This window comes from Trachurus japonicus, chromosome 16 (assembly GCF_045865225.1).
Source record: "Trachurus japonicus isolate A0001 chromosome 16, Traja_1.0".
Taxonomy (NCBI): Eukaryota; Metazoa; Chordata; class Actinopteri; order Carangiformes; family Carangidae; genus Trachurus; species Trachurus japonicus.
Genome location: NC_140922.1, coordinates 16,204,826 through 16,229,645, shown reverse-complemented (window position 1 = coordinate 16,229,645; position 24,820 = coordinate 16,204,826). Strand labels below are relative to the sequence as shown.

The 24,820-nt window shown below is 41.7% G+C and overlaps 1 protein-coding gene across 1 annotated transcript; it reads right to left on the bottom strand.

The window, feature by feature from the left end:
* Window positions 1–1,941: 1,941 nt before the first annotated feature.
* LOC146972190 (uncharacterized) lies at window positions 1,942–24,524 on the bottom strand. Its single transcript, XM_085802128.1, is given in 11 exon segments — window positions 1,942–2,314; window positions 9,044–9,196; window positions 14,317–14,370; window positions 19,756–19,824; window positions 20,549–20,641; window positions 21,840–21,963; window positions 22,068–22,180; window positions 23,503–23,654; window positions 23,773–23,932; window positions 24,051–24,160; window positions 24,323–24,524. Coding segments are annotated over 11 exon segments (1,260 nt in total). The 5' UTR covers window positions 24,381–24,524; the 3' UTR covers window positions 1,942–2,140.
* Window positions 24,525–24,820: the final 296 nt, after the last annotated feature.

Genomic DNA, 24,820 nt, shown 5'->3' with positions numbered 1-24,820 from the left:
CTCTCTCAGCGAGTGGAAATTTTCCTGCGGTGTCGAGGCTGATGTACAGGTGAGAGAATGGCCAAGGATTCTGCGATCACCTGAGGCTTTGTGTCCACTATGGCCCACTCACACTAGGTCAGCTCAGAATAACCAGAGAGGGCTGACCGCTGATGCTCACTCACCCCTGGAGTCATTAATCACACAGCACTGCAGATGAGCCACATGGACACACGCCATAACACACACACACGCACACACGCACACACACACACACCCAAAGTAGAAACACGCATAGACACTGGAGCCCATTTTAATTATGAAGCCAAATGCTTGATGACAGCAAAGCTCCAGGTAGCCAGTCCTGAAGGCCTGTACTCCTGGTGCATTATCATACACTAAACATCGCAGACATGAATATTTCTGAGTAAAACCCAGTTCACAAATAACAACACATCATATCACGTTAAGCTAAGATAAACCCCCACACACACACGCAAACACATGGACACAGGATCCTATCTTTAACTTTTCTCCTGAGCTGTATTTTATGCTCCTTAAAAATAAACACGCACTATCAGATCATGGTATCTGGACCCCTGTGTTCTCAAACAGGCCTCTCAGCTTGGAGCTGGGCCGCTATCATGGAGCAGCATCTCAGATAACGTTCCCATTTACCGGTTATGAAATTCTTCAAAGAGGGCCGCACAGCCGTGGTTGTCTGTGGTGTGTTGTGTTTGTTAACAGGCGTGGTGGATGGAGAAATATTCTTCAGTGGATGTGTGTTAAAGCATGCATGTCACATGCAACAGTTCCTCCCCCTCTACTAAAGGCATCTGGGGAGAAAATGTCAGTTTAGAGAGAGGAGGGGGAAAAAAGAACTTGACTTGAGAAAAATGTTTTCCAGGCGCGAAAAGAAACAAAAGGGTACAAACTCAATTTAAAAACGATTTTATGCCTGAGAACAGATTCTGATTAAATTTAAGGCAGTCAAAAGCAACAGACACATCTACAGTATGGACTGTATATGTGTTTTTGTCATTTGGAGTCTTCAGTCTGACATCTCCGACCTGAAAATGTAGTTTGTCATAGTGTGAACTATATCACATGGTGAGTGTTTTGCTGTTGGTTACAGAAATATCTTCAAACGTTATAATCTTCTTTGTCAACAGAAGGCAGCTATGTGTAGTTGTCTACATCTCAGATGTAGAAACTCAGCCTGCTCACCTTGCTGCACTAGATTATAAAAATATACAAGAAAGTGAAACGCATCAGTCCGTTATTTTGCCATGTCATTACACTACTTAACCCCGTTAGAGAATTTTAAAAGGCTGGGATGCGATGCAGCTTTAAAAAGGCTCAGTTGCCAGTTTCTCCGTTCTGAAAGGCTTTGTGCCAGCCACTTTGAACAGCGGGGAGAGAGGAACGCATACCGCAAAAGTTAATGTCAAATTCTCTCTATTGTGTCTTGTCTTGTTGAATCCAATGAGTTAAGAAAAAGGGAGAAAACAAAATGGAAACAAACTGAACAGCATAAAAATTCAAGCACTGCACACAAACCTGGACTATAAGACCTCCACACGTAAAGATACATAGTCACAGTTTTCTAATAATGCCTAACACCCCGATGTGATGTCTCACTTCACTGCAGCCTGAGAGGAAACACTGCTGTTACTGTTGCTGCTGTTGCATCTAGGAAGAGCTGAAGTAATTAATGTTCTGCCTTTGTGCCTTTTTTGTCTGTGTGTGTGTGTGTATACATGTGTTGTGTATCTTTGCTTGTAGAGACCATGCGTGGGTGTGTATAAGGTAGAAGTACTCAAAGATGTTTTGCTTTTGCTGCAGTGAGAAGCTTGAAAAACTTTCTTTTATCGCCGTCATCCTGTCAAGGTGATTAAGGGAAGCACCTCCCTTATATGCACTTATTTCACCAAAAGCATCAAAACAAATGACAGAGAGAGATTGAGTCGACTGCAGTGTTTAATGCCACTCTTTCTGTGCATCTCACTTTAAATTTCATCTCTGATAAATGGGTGTGAAAGGATAACCAGTAAAAAAAAAAAAAAAAAGGCACTTTAGAGAGGACACGAGAACACTGAAACTAGAGGGAAGCATAATGGAGGGGAGTGAAATCATAGAATACAAATAAAGGGAGGTGTGCTCAGTGCTCCATGGCTGCCTCTGCATCGTCCTCCTCATCATCACTACAGGGTTCATAGTCGTCATCCAAGACAGGCTCTTCCTCCTCTCCCTCCATCTCTCCTCCCAGCTCGCCGAGCAGCTGTTCCACATGGTCCAATATCGGCTGGTCATCACATCTCAGCTTACCGTACAGCTGTGGGAATAAAAAAAAGGATAATGCAAGTGTTTAATAGGGGAAGTACAAAGAAAGTAGGTTACATAGCAAAAAATGCAGAGAATGCAAACAAGAAATAAGATATGGTAAGTAAAAAGCCCTTAACAGAGGGAAGCTAGTGTATCACTACAGCATCAATTTAGAGGTTTAAAGTCTCCAAGTGCTGGTTAGCCTGCCTGAAATACCCAACAGCGGCTCAGCTGCGTTCTGTCAGTGAGGCAGTCACGGCTTGCAAGACGCTGGTAAACAGTTTTTGTCTTTCATTTGGCAAATCAGCACATTTGATACACCATTCATCCACACAGGAGACAAAAAGACCATTTATCTTCTTCTTGCCTTAGCGACATGCTTGCGAGCTCACACATGCGCGTGCGCTCACACACGAATACACACAGACAGAAATGTATCCTAAAGCACATATGATTATGTGCTGTACATGTGCACACACACACACACACACACAATCAAAGTTGTTATCTCAGTGAAATATGCCGTGAAAGAGCAAGATAAAAAAGTCCCATCCTCAAAGTAGCCAGCAGATTTATCTCTGTAAAATACGCTGCTTGTGTGTAATTACTGAACTGAAAGTGGAGCTGGTGATAAAACTACTGGGGCTACCATTTAGGACAGAAAGCATAACACAGTGTTTCTGTGTCTGCATATACAGAGTAAAGGGAACTGATACAGCAATTTATATTTATACTTTTCTTTCCAGAAACAGAACTAGATGGGAAAAAAGGGTGAGGGGGGGGTTCATATGATCTAGGAATATTATTCTATTTGGTCCACCAAATGCAGTTAACAGACAGGCACACACACACACACAGGCGTGCACACACATTCACTTGAGCTCAGGGACAATAAGCAGCTGAGTGCCATCATTCTTACTAAAAGTGTAACGAGGCCAGAGGAGTGAAGAAGAGTGTGTGTGACTGCTTTGCCCCGGGACCAGTCTCTAAGCAACAGCAGGTCCTGACAGGAGACACGCAGTCCCATGGGAACTCATTTGGAATGTAAGAATGTGTCGTGTGTGTGTGTGTGTGTGTGCGTGTGTGCGTGCCCGTGCGTGTGTGTAGGGTTGTGTGTATATATTTAAGTGGATGCTGTCTCTGCAGGTTGAAACTCCAGGGAGGTGGAGCGTGACCCAGGTCCAGGCACAGGGTCTGATACTGGGTGAGAGTCGACCCTCTCAACCTCCTCCAGCACCAGATACACACACACTCACATACACACACACACACACACACACACACACACACACCAACACTGATTGTCATTCTGCCAGTGTCACCCTGAAATGCCTGGAGATGTTTATCCACAACGAGGACTCTGAATAAAAGTTCACTTTGCTTTAGAATAGGCTTGGTTCAATACCCAGAATAATTGCACATTACAGCCTTGGGTAAGAGGTGGAAGTTCTCTTTCATATGAGTTGCACAAGTGACATAATGCAAGAAATATAGCGAACATGTGCAAACGTGCTATAGAATAGAAAGGCTACCGGGAAATCGTATTAATAGAGTAGGTGATGATTTTTTTTAGTACAAATCGATAGCCTAGTGTGTCTGCTGGAATGGGGATGTGATTATTCATTGTGATGCTTTCAGCTAGCCAAACAAACACGAGCTATTCTTTACACATTCTGCACCGAGCGCTGCTGAGATCAGCACCGCCATCACGAAAAAAAACACAGGCATTTCTCATTTACAACAGCCTATGTTTTCTCTTCTCACTTTCACAGCCCACAGAGCTGCTTAGAGAGGGAGGGAGAGTGTGTGTGTGTGCGCGCGTGCCAGTGTGTGTAATCGTATAACTTTTTCATGGTCCACTTTGCTCTACTTTCAAGGCCCAAGTCACAGCCCAGAGCACACTTGACCACTGCCATAACAACTCTCTCCCATACACACACAACATATTACACACACAGGGGTGCATGGACACCACTGTTCTCGCTGTCTACTCGCGCCTCTTTTTCAGCCCCAGAGAACGGTAACATCAGTCAGTCAGTTGGTCGGTCAGTCGGTCCACCGCTTTGGTTCAAGTCTGAAATTTTGCACAGGCGTTCTTATTCCCCGGTGGGTAAATACCGCTGACTGTGGTGATCTCCTCACTTTCCCTCTTGCACCAACAAGACTTTGACGTGACACACCCTGACAACTGTTGACAATTTGCCACAAAGTTTGGATACGAAGGTTTTAAATCCTTTGAGAACATGTTCTGATGATCCTCTAGTGCCACCAGCAGGACAGAGTCTTCACTCATTTAACTAAAATACCTCAACATGGTTGTACTGGCAGGAACATTCATGGTTTATGATATTCTGATGATTTTAGTGACCCCACCAGATTTTAATTTAAAGCAGAAATAAGCGATCCGGTCGTTTTGGCCAACTTCTTGTCAGCCGATGGAGTTACAGTAGCAGTCCCCGCCCTCGTCCCTACGTCACCACATTCACGCGCATCCCTTGGCTGCACACACAGAGAGGACCGCCCCTTTATGCCGTTCTCTCTCCTCATTGGATAAAGGTTGTAGGATACAAGGAAAGTTTTCTCCTCGGCTCAGAGCAGAGCAGAGTGACTGACAGACCCGTGTTTCGGACCAAACACTCTATGTAAGTGATTGCTGTCGGAAGATATAACTATTTAAGACTTATATTAACACAAATATTCCGCTTACTTCTGCTTTAAGTGTGACCAAGTGAGTGACATCTCCATCAGCCTCAGTTGAGCTCTGGGTTTGGTGCTAGTTGGCAGATGCTAGCTTGCTCACACACCAAAGTAAGAAGGTGAACAACATGATCAAAGTTCAGCCTGCTAAACATCAGCATGTGAGTTTTCTGATAAGAGCACTGCAGCTGTAGCATAACTAGCATGGCTGTCTTATAACATATAATCACATATAATGGTGGTGAAGTATGCAAATTTCTAAGATGACGCTGTTCCGCATACTGGACAAACTGTTCAAGCACATTGTTCAACTCCTGTGTGATCTCCTGCGAAATGACAACTTCCTGAACAAGAAAACCAATTTTAAACCTGCGATTCCTCCCTGAAGTTTCCAGACATTCAGTGACACGACGTGGCATAAATCAATGTGGCAACGGTCACTGTGAAAAAACTTCTGCAGAGAACAGTTGGCAAGTTTGACTTGATGATAATGACAACGTCTCCAATTCGAGGCAACGGAAATGAAAAGGCCCGGCGGAATTCATACAAAACAGTATTAGGTTCGCTTCAGGTGCACAATGAGCATTGTGTAAGTGCCTCTGGAGCTGAATGAGGTCGAACCCTTTTTATGGTCATTATAGTGCAGACAGCGACAGCTATTTGTGGTATTTCATACTGTATTGGTAAAGTTTCATTTTCCCTCTTATTTTTTTCCGCCCAGTCCTATAACTTTAAAATAGTTACATAAAAATCTGACGTTAATACCTTCTTACATTTATTATATGGTCCAGCATAGATTATCTGTAAATGCTATCGTTTGAGAAAAAAAGAAAGAAAACAAAGGGTGTGTGTGTGTGTGTGTGTGTGTGTGTGTGGGAAGGGGAGGGGTATCTAATGTAACCTTTTTAGAAGAAATCATTCTTTTTCCCTAATTTCTTGGAAGAAAGGATGAAAGAAAACCTTTTCCTAGGACTCATGGCTGAATAAAGACAGGCTGATTATGTGGTGAAAGCTTAATCACTCCATCATTGTTCACCTTCTGTTCCACATCTATGCTTAACTTCCCCTTTCATTTTACCTCTTCTTTCATTTCATTTCCTACTGCCTTCATTCTCCAAGCTTGTCTCCTGAACATTTTCCCCATCATGTACTCTGTCTTTGGCTTTATTTCGCTCAGTCTCGTACACTCTCACCAAATGACCTACCTGTCAAGGAGATAGATACCACTTCATACTTTCACATCTTATACTTCCACTTGGACACACACACACACACACACACATGCACATGCACAGACATCTACTGTGGCAGAATAGTGCCAAAATCTTGCCCTTGTCTCTACTTCTCTGTGTATCCTTAACCCTGCTATCCCCACGCCCTTTTCATAGACCATTAGTAGCATTCATATTCGATTAGACAACAATAATTAGATGAATTATTTCAACACATTTCTTAAGTTCTCCACCTCACTGTCATATCAGCGTAGGCTGCACACACTAGCAGTGAGGGTAACAGTGTGACACTGGCTGGGATTAGAACTTCTTGAGTGTGAACGGGGCATGTCGCTGGAAGTCACAGGCACACATACACACACACACACACGCAGCTTACCACCTCAGTCCTCCAGTCACATCCTTGGTAGGGGAAGGCATTAAAATTACATGACAAGCAGACCTCGGACCAACCTTACCCCACAATCCGTGCTCATGAGATACCCTTTCAGCCACATCAAATAGTAAAGCTTTTGACCTCCGTTTGCCCTAACTGCCTCTGTGCACATTCATGCAGGCACTCACACACACACACACACACATATAGATATATATATATATATAACACTGTCCTCCGTGCATATACTGCGGATCCTTCTTCAATCGCACCCTATCTGGCAGAGACTCAAATTCCATTTCACGTCCGGTTTACTATTGATTTTACCCTTGCCACTATTCAGCTACACCCCCTGCACACACACAACCACACACACACATCCAATCTGTTCCCCTCTTTCATTCTCTTGTCCTCTCAGCCCATCCAGTCTTTCCTATCATTCCTTTTTAGAGCATGTCAGAGGAATGCAAGGTGTGTGCGTGGTTGTGTGTGTGTACATGTATTGATCAGACAACAGATGAATAATGAAGACGTTTCTTAGCAAATAATTAGATATGCAAGTTGGCACTCTCAACCATAATTAAATATGTGCATCCACATAAGGTGCGCCTACGCATAACAGCATGCTTTCTCTCACTGTCTCACACCCCCCCCACACAGACACACACACATACACACAACCACACGAAGCACTAAGTCATAAAGTATGCAGAGAAGTGGACTGGCGCCAAAACAAGCCATTGGGCTTTGAGGCCTCATTTCCATGTTGGAGCCCATTTTAACTAGCAGACTGACTCATCGTTAATAATTAACACTCACAGTGACGCTCCGAAACAAAGCTCTGATATAAACATAGGAGAATCTCACAGATGTGTACACATATACTGTATGAGCAAAGGCGTTGAGCTGAGAAATTAAGGGCACTACAATAGGGGCTGTTTTTCCCCCACAATCCAGCTCACCTTTTCAAGGTCTTCGTGCATTTACCTTTCACATTTATTCTGCGCCTGTTGCTTCACTCACTCTACAAAGAAACTATGCTGTTTACCTGTCACGCTCTGACGCCTTACCCAATTCTTTTACCAGTCTCTCTCTTGCTGCAAAAATGGCTAAGTACTTAATTCCCTCCATTTCTCAATTCCATTTTTTTTTCAATTTGTTTTTTCTTTTCTTTAATAAGTCTCACCGCAAAGCTGTCAGCTGAAATCTATATGTGCTTTGCACTCTTATTTTCCTCTCCACTGTTTTTTTCCCCCCTCATTCTTCCTCTTGGCAGCTCAAAGCCCACCTCACTCTTGTCTCAGTTGTGGACATCCCCAGTGGATGATGGTTAGACAGGCCTGTCACTACACTGCTGGCCAGAGAGACACACATCAATATATTGCCACTCTGCTTCCCCTATTCATCTGTAGCGGGACACGGAGGGGCAGGAGAAGCAGAGGGAGGATGGGGAGGTGAAAAGGAGAGGAAAGAGAGGGCCGAAAAAATCGGAGGTGGGGCCTGCCATCCTTCAGTCTGTGCTGTCTGATTTACAAGCCTATTGGATTTTAGACTAACATGAATCACTGCTCCATAGAAGCATTGCTCCCTGACAGAATGACAGAATGAATGAGACACATCACTCCGTGCTGTGTGTGTGTGTGTGTGTGTGTGTGTGTGTTTGTGTGTGCGTAGAGGGGGATGGAAGAGAAAGAGGGGTATATTTAAACCTCTTTGAAACCGTACAAAAAGACATTTCGGTGGCAACAATGGAGCTTAGTTAGGATCCTCTCATGTTCACAGTGCTACATGCTTCTCTGACAGAGACTGGTCCTTAGGGCTCTATTATCTATTGCAACAGTTTACTGGATATAACTAGCTGCAGCCACAGTTGCAGTGCACACAGTGGTGGACTAAGTTTTCCAGTCATTTACTTTACATAAAATCTACCAAACTATGCTACAAAAATGCACCATCACAAGTAATAAATGGCGTGTCTAGCATTTTGTATATTAAAGTATGTTATTGTTATTGGGAAAATGTTAAATTAAAAGTACTTGATGGAGAGGAATGACCCTTGTGAGTGTTATCATACATCATAAGATTGCATTATTATACATGCCTAAATATTTAAACTCTTGCAGGCTGGGGTGGCCATTAGAATACAGCCAATGGGACTTCACCTAATGATTATTTTCATTATGAATTAATCTGATTATATTCTCAAGCTATCTAAAAACAGTTACACAAATAATGAGAAATGGCCATCAGAATTATAGCTTAGAATAAAATCTTCAAATGTCTTGTTTTTTTTCCCAACCAAACATCAAAATCATTCTGTCCCCAACTATAGTGCTTTGAGTACTTGTACTAAATTAGTTCCTGTCTTCGTCAATAAGATGTGCTTTTCTTGGCTGGCGGGCAGATATTATGAGCTTATCTTGACTTGAATTACCTTCTTAGCGTTGGTCAGGTACGATCTGGCCGCCTCCTTCAGCGCCTTCCACTCCTCCAGCTCATCCTCTGTCACTTGCCTTCCTTCTCTTTCTTGCTGCTCCTTCGCTTTCTCAAACTGGAGGTAGCACACCCAGCCGGAGAGATACCACACCTGGGAGGCAGAGAGAAGAGACGGAGAGAGGGGTTTAGGGGGGGGAGCAGGGGGCGTGAGATCCAGGCAGAGCGAGAAAGCGTTCTTTGTTGCAGTAAGTGAACAATGACAAGGGAAACAGATTTGTAACCCTCACAGAGCATGTCTGCATGAAATCCCACATCCGTCTTTGACAAACAGGTTTCACAAATGTGACATGGAATCACACTGATACACACATACAGACACACACACACAATCTATCACTCACATAATAACTGTCAACCCGATCCAATCCTGATATACACTGTACACATTTACGAATGCTGCATGAATGTAAAAGCACATACTGCTACAAACTGTAGCCTCACAATTTATTTAAACCAATGACTTGCGGCTTCACCATTCTACCACCTGTCAATATATTTTTTAATCTCTATAACAAAAGATGCAATTACTTTTCAGAAAATTTAGACAACATGATACAGTAAAGTGAAACATAAATTTCCCTTAGGCAAATACCTTCTTTCCATTTCAAATAATATTATACTTATCTGCGGACTATATTAACCTGCTATTCAATAATATGGGGACATTTTTAATATTCTCTGTGAATTCTGTTTCTTTCTGCATGATTTCAGTTTTGCACCATAAAATATTTTCTGCCCAGACAGAAGTCGAAGAATAAGAGAAGTATGACACTCCACTACCTCAGAAAGCAACATTTGTGGGCTAACAAGCTAACTTTGCCTTGACTCTTGTTTCTTTCGTTCCACTGTGGCAGCATACTTATTTAGCTTTTAGCAAGGAATTGTACATCACCACGGCAACTTCAGCTTCACACCCTACCTGCCCCAGAGCAGGTTATGCGTAGGAAAAATAACTGTCAATCACTATTACTATCACTCAGCCATGTTATGATCATCTTGGAAACAAAAAAACAAAAAAACATTAACAGATGTATATTATTAAATGAAATGTTGCAAATGTGAGACACGCAGAGGTGAAAAGTGTTTATTAATGCTTTAACAGGTAGTAGTGACAGGCAGAACCACTTTACTTTTCATGATAATTTTATCAGAAGTGATTGTTCCCTGAACAAAAACATTTATAAATGACAGGAAGTGTAGATGACCAGTAATCAAAAAAGAAATTACTGATGCATATTGATGTTAAATGAGTGGTTTGTCGAGCACAGTTTTGTCATTTGTGAAAACATGAGACAGACAATGTGAACATAAAACCCTCATATTTAAATTCTAGTTGGACGATAATATACTATATATATATATAATTGCATATTACTTTTGTGGCCATAAGAAAAATATCTGCACAGTTGAGTCTGTGACATTTACATTTACTGAGTCAGGGTTCCTTCAAATATCATGTGTTGGAGGTCGACCAATAGTGGATTTTTAAAGGCTGATTTAATAATGATAGTTTGGAGCAGATTGGCCAATACCACACGGAAAAAAGCACCTTAACAAGTTGATGGTTCAGACAGCTTGGTCAGAGTCAGCACAGTCAGTAAGTGAGTGACACAACACATCAATTAATCATAGTAACACCTTTTGTCCCCAGCAGTCTGCCGTAGAAAAGACCATGACAACACAGACGGCTCAAAAGCTCTGCCTCTGTGATATATAATAGGAGGCAGTATATTTTTGATTTAGGTTTAGTTTAGTTTATTGAAACAGGACAGTGTACATTACCATTAGTCAATTGAAAAAAAAAACAATGAAAAGATGGTTGTACCAGATTTAGCCCTCGGGCTAATTTCCATCTGTAATTATCTCAGGTTTAGCAGTCAAATGTTAATGTAGAGTCCTGTTTAAATTATCTCAGGTACACAATTGTGTTCAACAAGATGACAAATCCGGACTGCCCGACTGATGAAGGAGCTATTGGCCACTATCAGGATCAGGATTATAAAACGTCCTATGTACTATTTAATCGGTTTAGCCGTTTAATCTGACAACTTCTATAATGTAGGTTCAGGTTCCTCATTTCCAGACTATTTTTTTTATCTCAAGCAATTTGCCTGGTAAAATAAAGGTTAAATAAATAAATAAAATAATTGTGATATTTTAAAGAGGCCACTTTAGATCCAACCATGTGCTGAATATTTGGCAGTTGAACCTGGCAACAGCTGGATTATAGTGGACCGACAGAAAACAACCTGTTGCATGCTTGTATATTTGTTATAATTTTTCTTGGCTCACTGTATTCATAAATATTTGGTATTCATTCTCTCTGTGAACTGCTCTTAGGAATATCCTAACAGCAGATGTGGGAGCATCTCTCAGTTCACGAGAGCACCATGTTGAGTTAGGTGTTAAACTCCTCTTAACTCGACTCCTGTCCCAAAAAAAACATACAACCTTATTTTGAAATAATCTTGTTGCAGCGGAATTCAGTGAAGAGAAGAATATTTTTAACCGCAAGTCAGTGTATTGGAACGAACCACAACCAGCATGTTCTCTTTCTTTTCCATTCACACCTTTTTTTCCTAATCACATTCACTGTGCAATGCTTACTCTTCCACCTTTAAACACAATAATGTTCAACTCCCAGTGAACTTGGAGGTGTGTGTGCGCCTCTCATCTAAGGCCAAAGATCACCCACCCACTGTTCTTCAAGCACCAAAATACGAACATTAGCTTTATTCATTATTCATTGAGGGCAGAGGCAGTAGGGACCTGCACCTCTGCCAAATCAACCATTTAGCTAACAAACACATCCAGGCATGCCACGCTGAATTCAGAATCGCTGCTCCGTATGCTGAGTGGGAGGCTACCCCCTGCAGCCACACTTATCAGAACAACAGCAGCACTGGATAAATGTAGTAATGTTTCAGAACCAGCAGTATGACATTTTTATCACTAAAACATTTTCTGTGAATGCAGAAAAAATATTCAAGTGTATATTCAAGAGAGAAGGAGTGAAATCAGGTCACTTAAATTCCTTCTCTTTTTTTTTTACAAGTGAGAACCACTGCATGTTTTCTGCTATAGCGAAGGGCTGGAAAAATTCTTTACAGATGGTCCACTGTGAAATATTTGTGGATGTGGTGAAGACGGCTCATGCATCTGCACTCAAAATTAAAACATGAGAAAGCTAATTAAGAACTTCAGAGAATCCACTCTACACTCCCGCAACCCCAGACAGAAGCACTCATAATAAAATAAAATGCTGTCAATCAATTCACTAGGACTATTGTCGTCTCAAAGTGAAGGCACATCTTAGTTCCCATATGGTGCTGCCGAAGGAAGAACAAAAGCATCATGAATCAGTGGAATACCTTTGAAACAAGATTTGCGAGGAACTCGCACAGTTGTTTGTGCAGACTTAACGTTATATAAGTAAGCCTCCAACTTGGAGATACGCAAGCGAGCGAGGAGGAGACAGAGGCGAGGGCTAACAACTTATCTGCCACACTTAAGACAGCAAATAAGAAGGAGGAAGAGTAAGACAAAGACAAAGGGAGAGGGAGAGTATTATGAAGTCAAATATGTCAGACATTTCTGACATCCCAAATTTAACTTTTGCTGCATAGCTTTGATATGTTCTGACAAAACATTTTCTGACCATTACCACTGGTGAGCGTACGCACGTGAGACTGGCTGTGGGCCCGCTCAATTCGACTGTCACAGCTGTGCGTCTCTAGAGCAAGTTTAAAAGTTCAGCCCCCCGATGACTGCTCTCAATCTGTCAGCTGAGGAGTGTGTGTGTGTGTGGGAGTCTAAGCCTGAGGGGGAGTGGGGGGGGTGCGGTGCTGCCGTGCTCTTCTATCTGACACTCAGTGGCACACCTTCGCTCTGTCTGCGGCTGACAGTGAGGATTCTGGAGCACGCTGACAGCACATAGGTCCCACTAAAGAACAGAAAATACTGCCATTTACGCCACTCTCTAATAGGCATTCAAGCTCTCACTCTCACTCACACACTCTGTGTGTAAGCAATGCAAAAGAGCAGCATGTGTTCATGCACGCACACACACACACACACTCTCAAACAACAGCTCAGCATAAGCAACTAAGTGCTCAGGTTGAGACTTTCTCTGGTTGTCATGAAAGATTCGACTTGTTCTGATCCAGGAGCGGTCACTGCCTCGTAATAATAATAACAACACAACATAAAACTGCAACACTTAATCATGTGCATTGACAAATAACAACAACCTGAGCATAGAGTCTGGGCAAGAATTGTTAATTAGTCCGGACAGCCTGAAAAATGTGTTCATGTTAATTGATTTCTTGCAATCCAGGGGGAGAGTGCTTTGTTTCTCTTTTGCATTGACCAGTCAGTTAGGGATAACTGATTAAGATCAAATAGCGGTTATTAGGAGCTGTTGATTAAGGTTTCTGTACATTGACCTACGTCTGGGTTGATCTCATGCACACACCATTTAGTGTTGCCATTTTTTGGCTGGAACAAGCCAACCCTATAAATCATGAACGTAGCTGACTGAGTGAGTGACTGATGAGGTTACAACAATGATTCGTCCGTCTCGCGCTGGAGCTGAAGATGCTTTGGCTAGAACGAGTCGAGCAGTGTTGCCAACTTGGCACCCAACTTGGCACAACTCTCGTCTTAAACTTGATGTGGGTGATTTTTGTCAGATGATGATGATGACGTTCTAAGATCGGGGTTATAGCAGTGCAGAGCAGCAGCTTGGAAATTGCAAACATGCAATGCAAATAGCCCACAGTGCGGTTCCAGCTACATGCTAAGGTCTGACCTGGCCTTATTCATAAAGATATATAAGCTGCTGCTTATGTCGGTAGTTGACCTTCAGATTTTTAATCCCGCCTACAAGGCTCAGATTGGTCGTTTGTTTCTTCAACCAGCTGTCAGTGAGCTTGACACCAAATAAATTGGTATCTCTGAACACATTTGAGACGTGGGCATTGATTCAGAGTTCTGTTGCCAGGCTGGAGACGGACATGCTGGAAATACAAAACCAGATTAACTACTGAAATCTTGCACGTCTGTCACTCTAAAAGGGAAAGACAGACGCACAACATTCCTTCAGTTCTCACTCAAAAGAAATGGAAAATAAAAAGATGAAAATAACATAAGTGCAGGCCACGCTGGAGACAAAAAAAAAAGAAGAAGCTGTGACCGCGTTTCATTTCTTACCTGGACAACCTCATCATCCTCCTCCAGAAGCCCCTCCAACACATCTACAGCCGTCTAATCCAAGGAGAGACAAAGAGAGAAGAAAGAAAACAAAATCATTAGATAACAGTTAACACCAGCTAAATAATTTCCTGTTTAAAACATACATCAGTGTTTGCATAATGTCTTTTCGTGGATATAGCCACTAACCTACAGACGGACAACCACACCCAGGCAAACGCGCAGATGTTGTGCATCTCCCAGGCGCCTTGATCAATCAAAGTGATCAGAGGGTCTGATAAGCACCAGGGGCCAGTGTCACACACACACACGCACACAACATTGTCGATACCAACAAGACAACAGACATGGCCGTCGATAGGCACACTCACCGGTGCTTATCGGGCAGTCAATAGTCACTTTGGCTACTCTGTTCGATGGCCCTTTTAATGCATTTACAGACGTTGGTAGTCAATATATTCAGAGGATACGCCCCGCTCCGTAGGACGCATGATAAACCTCAAGATCAACCTGAACCACCGTGTCTATTTCCCCTTTTACACAGTTTTCTCTAATTTCCTCTGTGTGGTGTCCTGGAGAGCGAGCTTGAGGTCTCAAAGGAGTTTAATGTCAGGTGACCTTTGCCGTAGTGCGTCACCATATGGGGTCAGTTTCTGTGGGAAGTTTCTATTACAGAAAACAGACCTTGACTAAAGTAGGCTGTGTGTTTGTTTTGCTTTACCCCTCGCCTTGCGGATTCTGTGGTTGTGTGGTTCTGTGTGTGTGTGTGTGTGTGTGTGTGTGTGCGAGAAGCCCCAGGTGATGATATATTGATTTTTGTCAACTTCAGGTTGGAGGCGACTGTTAGCCAATCACCCGTGGTGAAGGGCAAGAATAAAAGACACGCACGTACCTCCGCATGCACGCTGGCACGCACGCCTGCACACACGCACGTGCACACAACCCCACAGTCGCACACAACAAAAAAAAGCTAGACACAACAGTGAGCACAACAAGCAGCACTTGTTTCTTGTTAAGGCAGTCTTATTAGCTGGAGAGCCTCCTCGTTTTTTCCCCCCTCCCGCTCTTTGGAGTTCTCTTCTCTTTTCATTAAGCCTGTGTGGTTCCGGTGGCGATAAAGAGGTCTGTTGCCTGGGTAGGCTGAGTGAGAGCCAGGTTAATTGAGAGTATCTCGTTAAGAGTGTGCAAATGTGCGTGTCGGGGAGTCAGTTGATTGATTGCTCGACCAATTATCAGCTGAAAACCTATTGTCCTTAATTAATTAATGACTGATTAAAAACACACAAACAAAAACACCTAATCCCAGCTGATGATGAATGGATTTATGCCCAGCGTCAGAATTATCTACTTGACTTTCATTGTATCACACCAATGTGACAGACTCACACCCTCGCATGCACACAAAACGCACAGTAATTCAAGCCAAGTGCTAGATATAAGAGATAGGAGCAAAGATCTGTCTGGGTATTAAACAACTGATAGAACAGGCAGTTTTGGAGCAACAAAAATAGAACAAGAGATATCTGGGAGCCAGGATAAGTGAGCAATGATATCGTCTCCGACTGCACTCCTTCCTAACTACACTGGTCAACCCAGGGGCGAGTGATTAAAGATTCAGAGATTCTTAAGCCGCTTCACGCTCTAAACAACAACAAGATTAATATTCTCACGAAGATAAGAACTACAACGAAGGGGAAAAAAAGTGAGAAAATTGGACGGGAAGGCTATAAAAGTAGTATCTTATTAAACAATGTAAAACTGGTCCATGTGTGGTGGACCAGTGGTGCAAAGCAAAGACACACGCACACACAAACATTACAGGCACCACGTACATGTTGTCCTCTTTATTTCAAGACACGTTAAAGGAAAAAAAAAAAAAAGCAGCACTCTGGGGAGGAACTAATTTATAACGGCCATTGTGTGTGTGTGCGCAGTTTGTGTGAGTGTATGTCTGAGTCTGTGTGTAATCTTCAGGCAATTTTGTTTAACAGAATCATTTTACCGGAGCGCGCAGCACAGACAGGAGAAAGACAAATCACTTTACAAGCGAGGGCAACCCGTATCTCTAACACACAGAAACTCATACAACTCATACACACACACACACACACACACACGTCACGCACAAACAGGGATGTCTACACTTAAGTAAATAAATCCTAGGCATGTCAGTGCTAACTGTACTTCCAAGCAACATTGGAAAGCACAAGCTGTGCTCCATCCGGAGCTAAATGCAAGAACAAAATTGTTAAATGAAAAACATAAAAGCAAACAAGAATGACAACGACAAGGAAAGTAACTACCCATCAGCTACCGTGACAACTACACTGAACAGACACCTTAATGGCTGCCAGGGGAGGCCGTCTGTCTGTTTGTCTGCTATGTGGCATGTGAATTAGTGGTAGTGATGGTTCACGGTGATGACAACGTGTGTATGTGTTCTCTAAGGGCTGTGCTGTTCCGGCAATGCACACTATTTAACCAATGAAATAACATGTCAGTATAGACAATCAGTAGAGCAGAGATACTGACATTATTTAATTAACTGCTCGTAGTCTATAAAATGTCAGACAAGGCTGAACAATGTTAATTCCTATGTTTCTGAGTTCAAATTACACAAAGAGGAGAGCAGCAAATTCTTGAGTTGGAGAAGCTGGAACCACAGAGTTTTATTCTTTTTCTTTCTTTTTTTTTGATAAACAACTGCACTGGTTTGATCAATAAAACATCAGAAAAAGCATGAAAAATATCCATCACACATTGCCTCAGTGATACAGTACCTTCAAAATCACTTATTTTCACCCATCAACCAACCCAAAAATAACCCAAAGATATTCATTTTACATAGGCAGAAAAACGAAAAGCACCAACTTCTGCCATTTTAAAGAATGGGGCCGGGGAATGTTTAGCATTTTTTAAGCATTAAAAAATGACTAAAAACAATGACTCGACTATGAGAACTCTTGTCAGTCTTCTATCCATCAGCCAATCTCTTAATTATCTAGTCGTTTCAACACTACAGAGAGTGCTTATCCTTAAAACAAATCCTCAAGCAGCTGGATGATAATACCTACAACAGTTGTCGCACTTTTGCCGCTTTCAAGCACCTCTTATGTGCTTTTTCTCTATTTCTATTACAGCTGTGGGAATCGCAAACAGATTTGGCATGCATTGTGTGTTCCTCCTCAAGAACAATCAAAAGGGAGAAAAAAAAAGACCTAAAGAAGCAATTTTCTTCCATCCCAAATTAAGTGGCACACTGTAGATCCACGTTGCTGCAGAAACAGAGGACTGAAGAAGACGTGCAGCAGCAACCATGTAACTGATATTTTCATGAATTCATTAACCCACTATCTTAAGGAGCGTTCTCACTGCCAGTGTGCTTAGAAAGACCGACACAATTACATACAGTTGGCACTTTTAGCATCAGTTGATGTGATTGTTTCCACAACCCTGACCCTCTAGTATGGGCAACACATCTCTCATAAAATACCCACTTCATCCGGGTATTTGACTTCCATGCTGAGCTTTTTATGTGATCTCAGCTTGCAAATTGAAAGGCAAGCTCTCCTTTCAAAAAGAGACACTTTGAAAGTCATGGCCCTGACAGACTTTGCGGTTCAAACAGTGATTTTTTTTTTTTAAATCCAGCGGTGACACTATCATTTATGTGCAACCCTTTCCTACACTGGGTTCATTTTTGATATTGAAGAGGCTGCCCACTAATGCTAAATATGCCTATGAATCTGGTAAACGAGAAATAAATCATCTACCTTCAAATAAATAAAGGCGGGGGGGGGGGGGCACAAGGAGTTCTGTCACAGAACAAAAGTCATATGCTAAGTCATATTCTTGTTTAGCATCACCTTGTGATCATAAAAAAAATGGAATGCTATTCATTCACCATGGGCAACCACTGAGGAAAAAAAATCCATTATTACAGTATTTTTATGACTCCTCTGTCACCACCATGCACTACCTTATTTTCTTTTCGACTAACTAACAAATACCTACAGTAACACCCTGGCAACCTACCCAAAGCAATCACCTGGTGTTGGCCCATCCCTAATTTACTTACATTTAAAGTCAAAACATATTATACAGAATGCATATGGCCAAACTTCATTCATCAGACAAAGAGTAATTTCCAACTGAGATAGAAGAGTGCTTTTTCCACACTTCTGCTATTCTTAAGTGAATTGTTACCAGAAATAGTTATTGACTCTGTAAAGCTACAAAGAAAACAAAAATGACTTTAATATGTTTCTCTAGCAAATATATTTTATCAACATTTCAAAGTCTTGGCTCAGTTTGGAAGACCAAACAAATTATTGGACAGGGAATAAAAATGCAGACAAATGGTTGTATGCTGGCATCCTGCTAAGAGGGGAGCCTCACTCTACACACTGGAAGCACACAACTTTACGCAGGTTTTAGAGTTGTGAATAGATTTACAGTGCACGGGGAGAGATAGCGAGCACAAAAGCGAGTGAGCGTCTGCGTATGTGCGACAGAAGAGCAGAGGAAGGAATGAGACGAGAGGATGTTCCTATCCAATTCAACTAAGTCCCAGTCGGGGAGAAATGGACAGAATATTCCTCTCTACTCGCACCCTTTAACTCAATTTCTGTCAGGAGCTTTCAAAAAGCAAATAGGACCAAAAGTTTGCGCATGGATGAGTCTATGCATACACGTATGCACAGCAAAAAATATATCCAGGTTATAAAGCATTCAGAAATGGATGCAGTTTGTTTGGGGCTTGATGACACCAACAGGAGGATGAAGACAAACGACATGTCAGAAACTGTGGACCGAGACGTTGTCATTTCACTGATACACCTGACAGCCCGACTCCCACAAACACACACAAATGGCTCAGCGGCTGTTATATCATTTGTGTGACTGTGTGTGTGTGTGTGTGTTAGGAGGGCACATGTTCTCATAGCAGAACTGCTGTTGGTGTGGCAGCAATCACAGAAAATGACTTTGAGCGTTAATGACTGTTAGGGGGTTTTAGCACTGAACTGGAGCTAGTGAGCCACTAAAATCAAAGCCATTAATACTGGAAAGTGATGAGTGATTTAGTAGACAAGGGCACTGTATCACAGATATGGCAGCAATTCATCAGAATAAAGGTTCCATTTTTTTTTTTTTTTCTTCATTCCCTCTCCCCATTCCTCCTCCTCCCCTGTGTGCCCCCATAACCCCGTCCCTCTCTGTAAATACCACTCTTCAATTATTGACACTGAACTCTGGAGGGGATAAAGACCAGGCACGGCCTTCCCACCTTCAGTGCTATTCGCTAGAAAGGAAAGCACACAAACGCGTGTACACACACACATACAAACACCAGGCCTCCCTCCGACCACGGAGCGTACACAGACCAACAACAGCAGACAGTACGAGCACAACACACAACGTACGACTTTTTTTTTTTACCTCGTATTCCTCAGACTCAATGAGCAGTTTGGCTGTGGTGATCCGAGACTCGTACGGAGGGACTTCACTCTGGAGAAAAAGGAGCAGATCATCACCTCTGCAGTGAGTGTTTACAGATGCATCAACTATTATGATTCTTTCCTTCGCCTGATAAAAACACAATATAGCTCCGAGGTAAAAAATAAATAAATAAATATATGTATGTATTAGCTATGTGGCTGTTAATCACAGTGAACGTATCAAGAGTGCAGAGCAACATTCTCCGGAAGATAAACATCATAAACAGTCATATGCTGCCACTGGGATTTTTGTATTAAATCATCATCAAAACTGCTCATATATCACATTTAATTAGTTATGACTGAAAATTCAAGTAACATTTATTATGAGCTATTTGGTACGCATTTCCTCACAGAACACCCGTTTCCTTTTTTTTTGGTCGTGTTCCCTGTAGTAATTTGCTTAGTTTATCCTTTAGACCTCTTTCTAGTGTTACCTTGTGCTTTTATATCTGCTTTCTCACACTCTCACAAAGAGGCACGTTTGTGAGCGCACACACACACACAAAGGCACACAGGTTTGTGAAGTATTTGTTCCATTTTTTTTATTTTTATTATCCCTCGTTTCATTATCTCTGACTTTTCATCTCCACTGGTGTCCTTATGTTTGTGCTCAGTGCAAAGCACACTGTGACAATCCCGTTAGTTGAAAGTGCTTTATAAATAAAACTGGGATCTTATGAGGGCTGGTTGCTGTCAAAAAAACAAAAAAAACAAGCACAGCTCCAACTCACCTGCACGCCTTCTTCTGTGCTAGAAGAAGCAGCACTCTGTTTCTGGGCAGGAAGCCACAATCCAACGCCCTTCAACAGGTATTCTTTCCCTTCCTGAAGACGGCAAAACATTTCAATCTAAGGGTGTGTATGAATGTATGCATGGAAAACTATTGCTCACATATACACAAAACAAACACAAATCAACAGCTGTAAGAAGTGAAAAAAAAGATGAGTTAAATGGGTTCATGTGTTTTACTTTTACAGATTTAGTAGCATATAAATGCTCTGTAGCTATCAATGACCTCTGGATCAATCTGATATCAATGTTGTGTATTTTTGTTATAATTATCATACCAAAGTATTCAAAAAGAGAATGTCTGATGGGATGTTGGCTGCTGGAGCCAGCCTGACCCCTGCAGATTACAGCTAGTATTACAGATCCACCTCAGATCTTCAGTATCTCATTGTGTTTGGATATGTAGGAGCGCAAAAGTATGATTTTCAGACAGTCTTGGGTTTCCATTGCTGACACCATGGAAACAGAAAGAAGATGTAGTGAGTTTTACCAGTGGCAGGCCTCAGGATTGAAAATAAATTTACAGAACATGAAAAGGAAAAGTGCTCTTCCACAAATAGAGAACTGGCTATTACCAAGACCTGTTTCCCCTATGTCTTTACCTCCTACATGAAACTGCTGAAACCTCAGGGAGGTGGTTATTATGTTTTTAAATAGTGGTGTCTAGCCAGGCTACCCAGGCTAGACATCACTGCAGTTATTGCACATCTTATACAACAACAGATGAGAACTGTAAAAAGGAGAAATTCATGCGTTCTATTCAACTAAAAGACACTTTGGTGACCTCAAAGAATATCACAAGGGTGAGTCGAGCACTTAAAAGTTCTCTCAAAATGAAAATGTAGAAAGGTTTCTCTCAGTAGAAAGGTTTCCCTTGAACTGAATCAGTCTTTAATCACAGCTGATAAAGTAGCAGCATTTTTAACAATAAGTAAAAAGAAAAAGTCTTAGTATCAAGATTTGCTGCACACTATGCAGCTTTACAAAATGGACTGAACAGGCTGCTTCTTCATCTCTTCCTCTTTATCAGATGACTGTATGACCTCGGTGATCTGCCTGGTAATTAACATTCCTATCAGTATGACCTGTCTGTGTATGTGTGTGCAAATGTAAGTGTCCATCTGCTGATTAATGGCATACAATTCAATTTGCTCAGAATAATTAACTCAGAGGATTCCTACTCTAATATGGTGATAACTCATCCTGAGTATGTGTGCATGTGCGTGTACTGACCTGGTTTCTCTCCGTACTGAACAGGTAACTGGCCATGAGCTGCAGAGCCTCCGGGTTGTCATGGTGATACTGTAATGCTCTCTCGATGAACTCTCGGCACTTGTCTGCAGCTCCCTCCTCCATGCTACACAAAAAACACAAAGAAAGACGGATCTCAACTCGTTACCAAGCAGTAACCTTAAAGGAAGGTTGCATGCGTCAGGAGAGTGGCTCTGCCTGCATCAGTACCAGAGGTCCGTCAGGTAAATCTCAGCAATGGAGCAGTAGGCTACGGAAACATCCTTTGCTGTGGGCATCTGAGGCTCCTCTTCTAGTTGGGCGGCTGCTCCGGCCTGAGCCTGCTTCAAGAGAAGAGGGAGGATGATTTGAAAGTTTTCAAAAGTTTGCCCAAGCATATTAAAATCAATAGATAATAAAAATGCTGATTTTTGTTTCTATTAATAATCAAGTCATCTGGTGAGCAAAATAGCTGCATAAGCTCTGTTTACTTCCACAGAAAATCTATCTCAACAGGGCTTTTTACAAAAATAAATAAATTACAAATAACATTTTGGCTTGTCACAGTAGAAAAAGTGCATGTTGTTTAAATAATAAAATGGATGATGGCAGCTTCAGTTTCAGTGTCCTGGTATTGTGCCAGCTGGCGCACAGTCACACTGTCATGGCTTAGTGGAACACTTCAAAGTTATGAGTAACACCTGTGCTTTTCCTCCTATAACAAAATGTCTGCTTTGGGGGGAAAAAAACTTGTTAAGATTTAATTATGTAGAATAGCGCAAACTTTGTGTTCTTTGTTCTATGCATTTGTTACGCTGTGTCAAGGACTTTCATTCTATTTATTATTAAATCACAGTTATTTAAACAAATACCAGCGATAAGCATGATTGATCGAATAAATGAATGAAATAAATGAATGAATGAACATCACAGCGAGACTAATGCGAGGCAATATCAACACCTTTGCCATTAGTGTCACTATTACAAAATGTCAAAATAAATGTTCTCCTTTTCCTAACTCTTTACTTTATTCTTTTTCTGTTGACTGTAGAGATATGCTTTCTTATGTTTTTAATTGTACTTAGCTATTACTGTTTTATAAGATGGCACATTATCTTGTCCTGTGTGGATTAAAATACTGATTTTTATTTGAATAATTAATTGATAAAATGTCTCTACGGTTGAACAAGCCGAGGACAACAAAAGAGTAACCAAACTCAAAAGGAAAGATATGAAAAAGCCTCTGAAAACATCACGATTCCATGTTTCATGTCAATGCAGTAAATTATCTACAAACTGGAATAAAAACTCAGCATAAGATACAGGCTGTTATCACACCTTTATTTACTTTATTGTTCATGATTTCTGTGGTGCCTTCGAGATACCAAGGTATTCTTTTTAAATCCAGCTGTTATTTTTCTGTGATTTTCAATTATTTCAGGGCTTAAGTCAAAACCATAACCATGAGAATGCACTGAGTATGTCATTCATTCAGATAGATTGGCAGATATGCATGCACTGTCCAATAGCTCCCTCTTGTGAACATAATTAACATCACACTAGCATTAATGATCAATACATTAGCATTTCTCTCCTAGCTGAAACAAAACATCTATAACTAAGTATACCATAATGTGGGTGTGAGTGTGTATGGGTGGGCACTCACTGTGGTCTGTGATTGTTTTTCCAGTGCAGACAGTAAGACCTGTATTCCTCTAGTGTAGAAGTCCACAGCCTCCTGCCCTGTGTGGATCTGTCCCAGGTACATGTACTTACTGTGGCCTACATCTGGGCTCTGCTCCACTGCACGAAGAAAAACTTAAGAGACTGGGTCAAGGAAGCTAAAATCATCACTGGGTTAAAACAGTGTGGAAACATCACAGCCGTGTTGCTGTGAAATAACTGAATTATTGACACGTAGAATTTTAGGAAATACTTTAAAAGGATATTCCCTTGGCTTTCTGTGTGTCGCCTAGTTCGGAGCAGATATGTCCCAGCATATCCAGAGCTTGCAGGTTGTTGGAGTCCACATCCAGGGCCCGTTGACAGAAAAGAGCAGCCATCTCAAAGTCAAAACTGTCCATGCACTCCTCTGTCTGTACAATAGTACATCACATGACATAACAAACATGCAGCAGATGTCAGAATCAAAAACATACATTTCAGTGACACAATAGACCTGAGTCTCTGTCTTAGTTATCTTGTTAGTGTGACCTTCTCTAGTAGTTGTAGCACAGAGTACTTCTCAGCTGTCTTCTTCTTGGCTTTGTCGTGCATCCTTACTTTCATCCTTTCCTGAGGTGACAATACGGCGAATCCTGCATCTGTTGTAATGAAGGAAGAGGACAGATAACGGTATTGTGGTCTCATTTGGTTTCCCCCGGTCAATCAAAACATACCAGGGCAATATCAAGCACTTACTGCCTCAGAGACTGGTATTCGTGCTGTAAATAACTAGCAAAATTATAACTCACTGAACAACTTACCGCGGTTCTCTTTCCTCTTTGGTTTATTTTTCTTTTTGCCTTTAGCCTGCCCCCCCATTCTGATAATAAATATTCCTTATAATATCACAGCTTCTACCTTAAAACATACTTTTTCTAAAGTGTGAGTCTAAAGACACGCGTGTAAGTGTAGTTGATCTGAAGGTGCGCAATGCGCAGGCGCTGGGCACTGACTGGGTGGCTGCTACGGAAAGAGATAGTGGACATAATGTCTGTGGTTCCGGAATAACCGTTCTCATATTGGGGCACATACACACGATTTCTACGGCCCAGTGTGTTATATATTTGCTTTTCAAATGCCTGCTCTTAGATTCAAATAAGTCTCAACATAAACAAAAAAACTGGCCTGTCTACGAATCGTTGATCAATTAAGGCGGGCTTTATTATTACATATTCGTTTCTGCATGTGGGCGGGTGTTCAAGATGATTGACAAGCTTGTGGACCAATGAGATAACACGCTGAGGCTGTACCCCTTGACG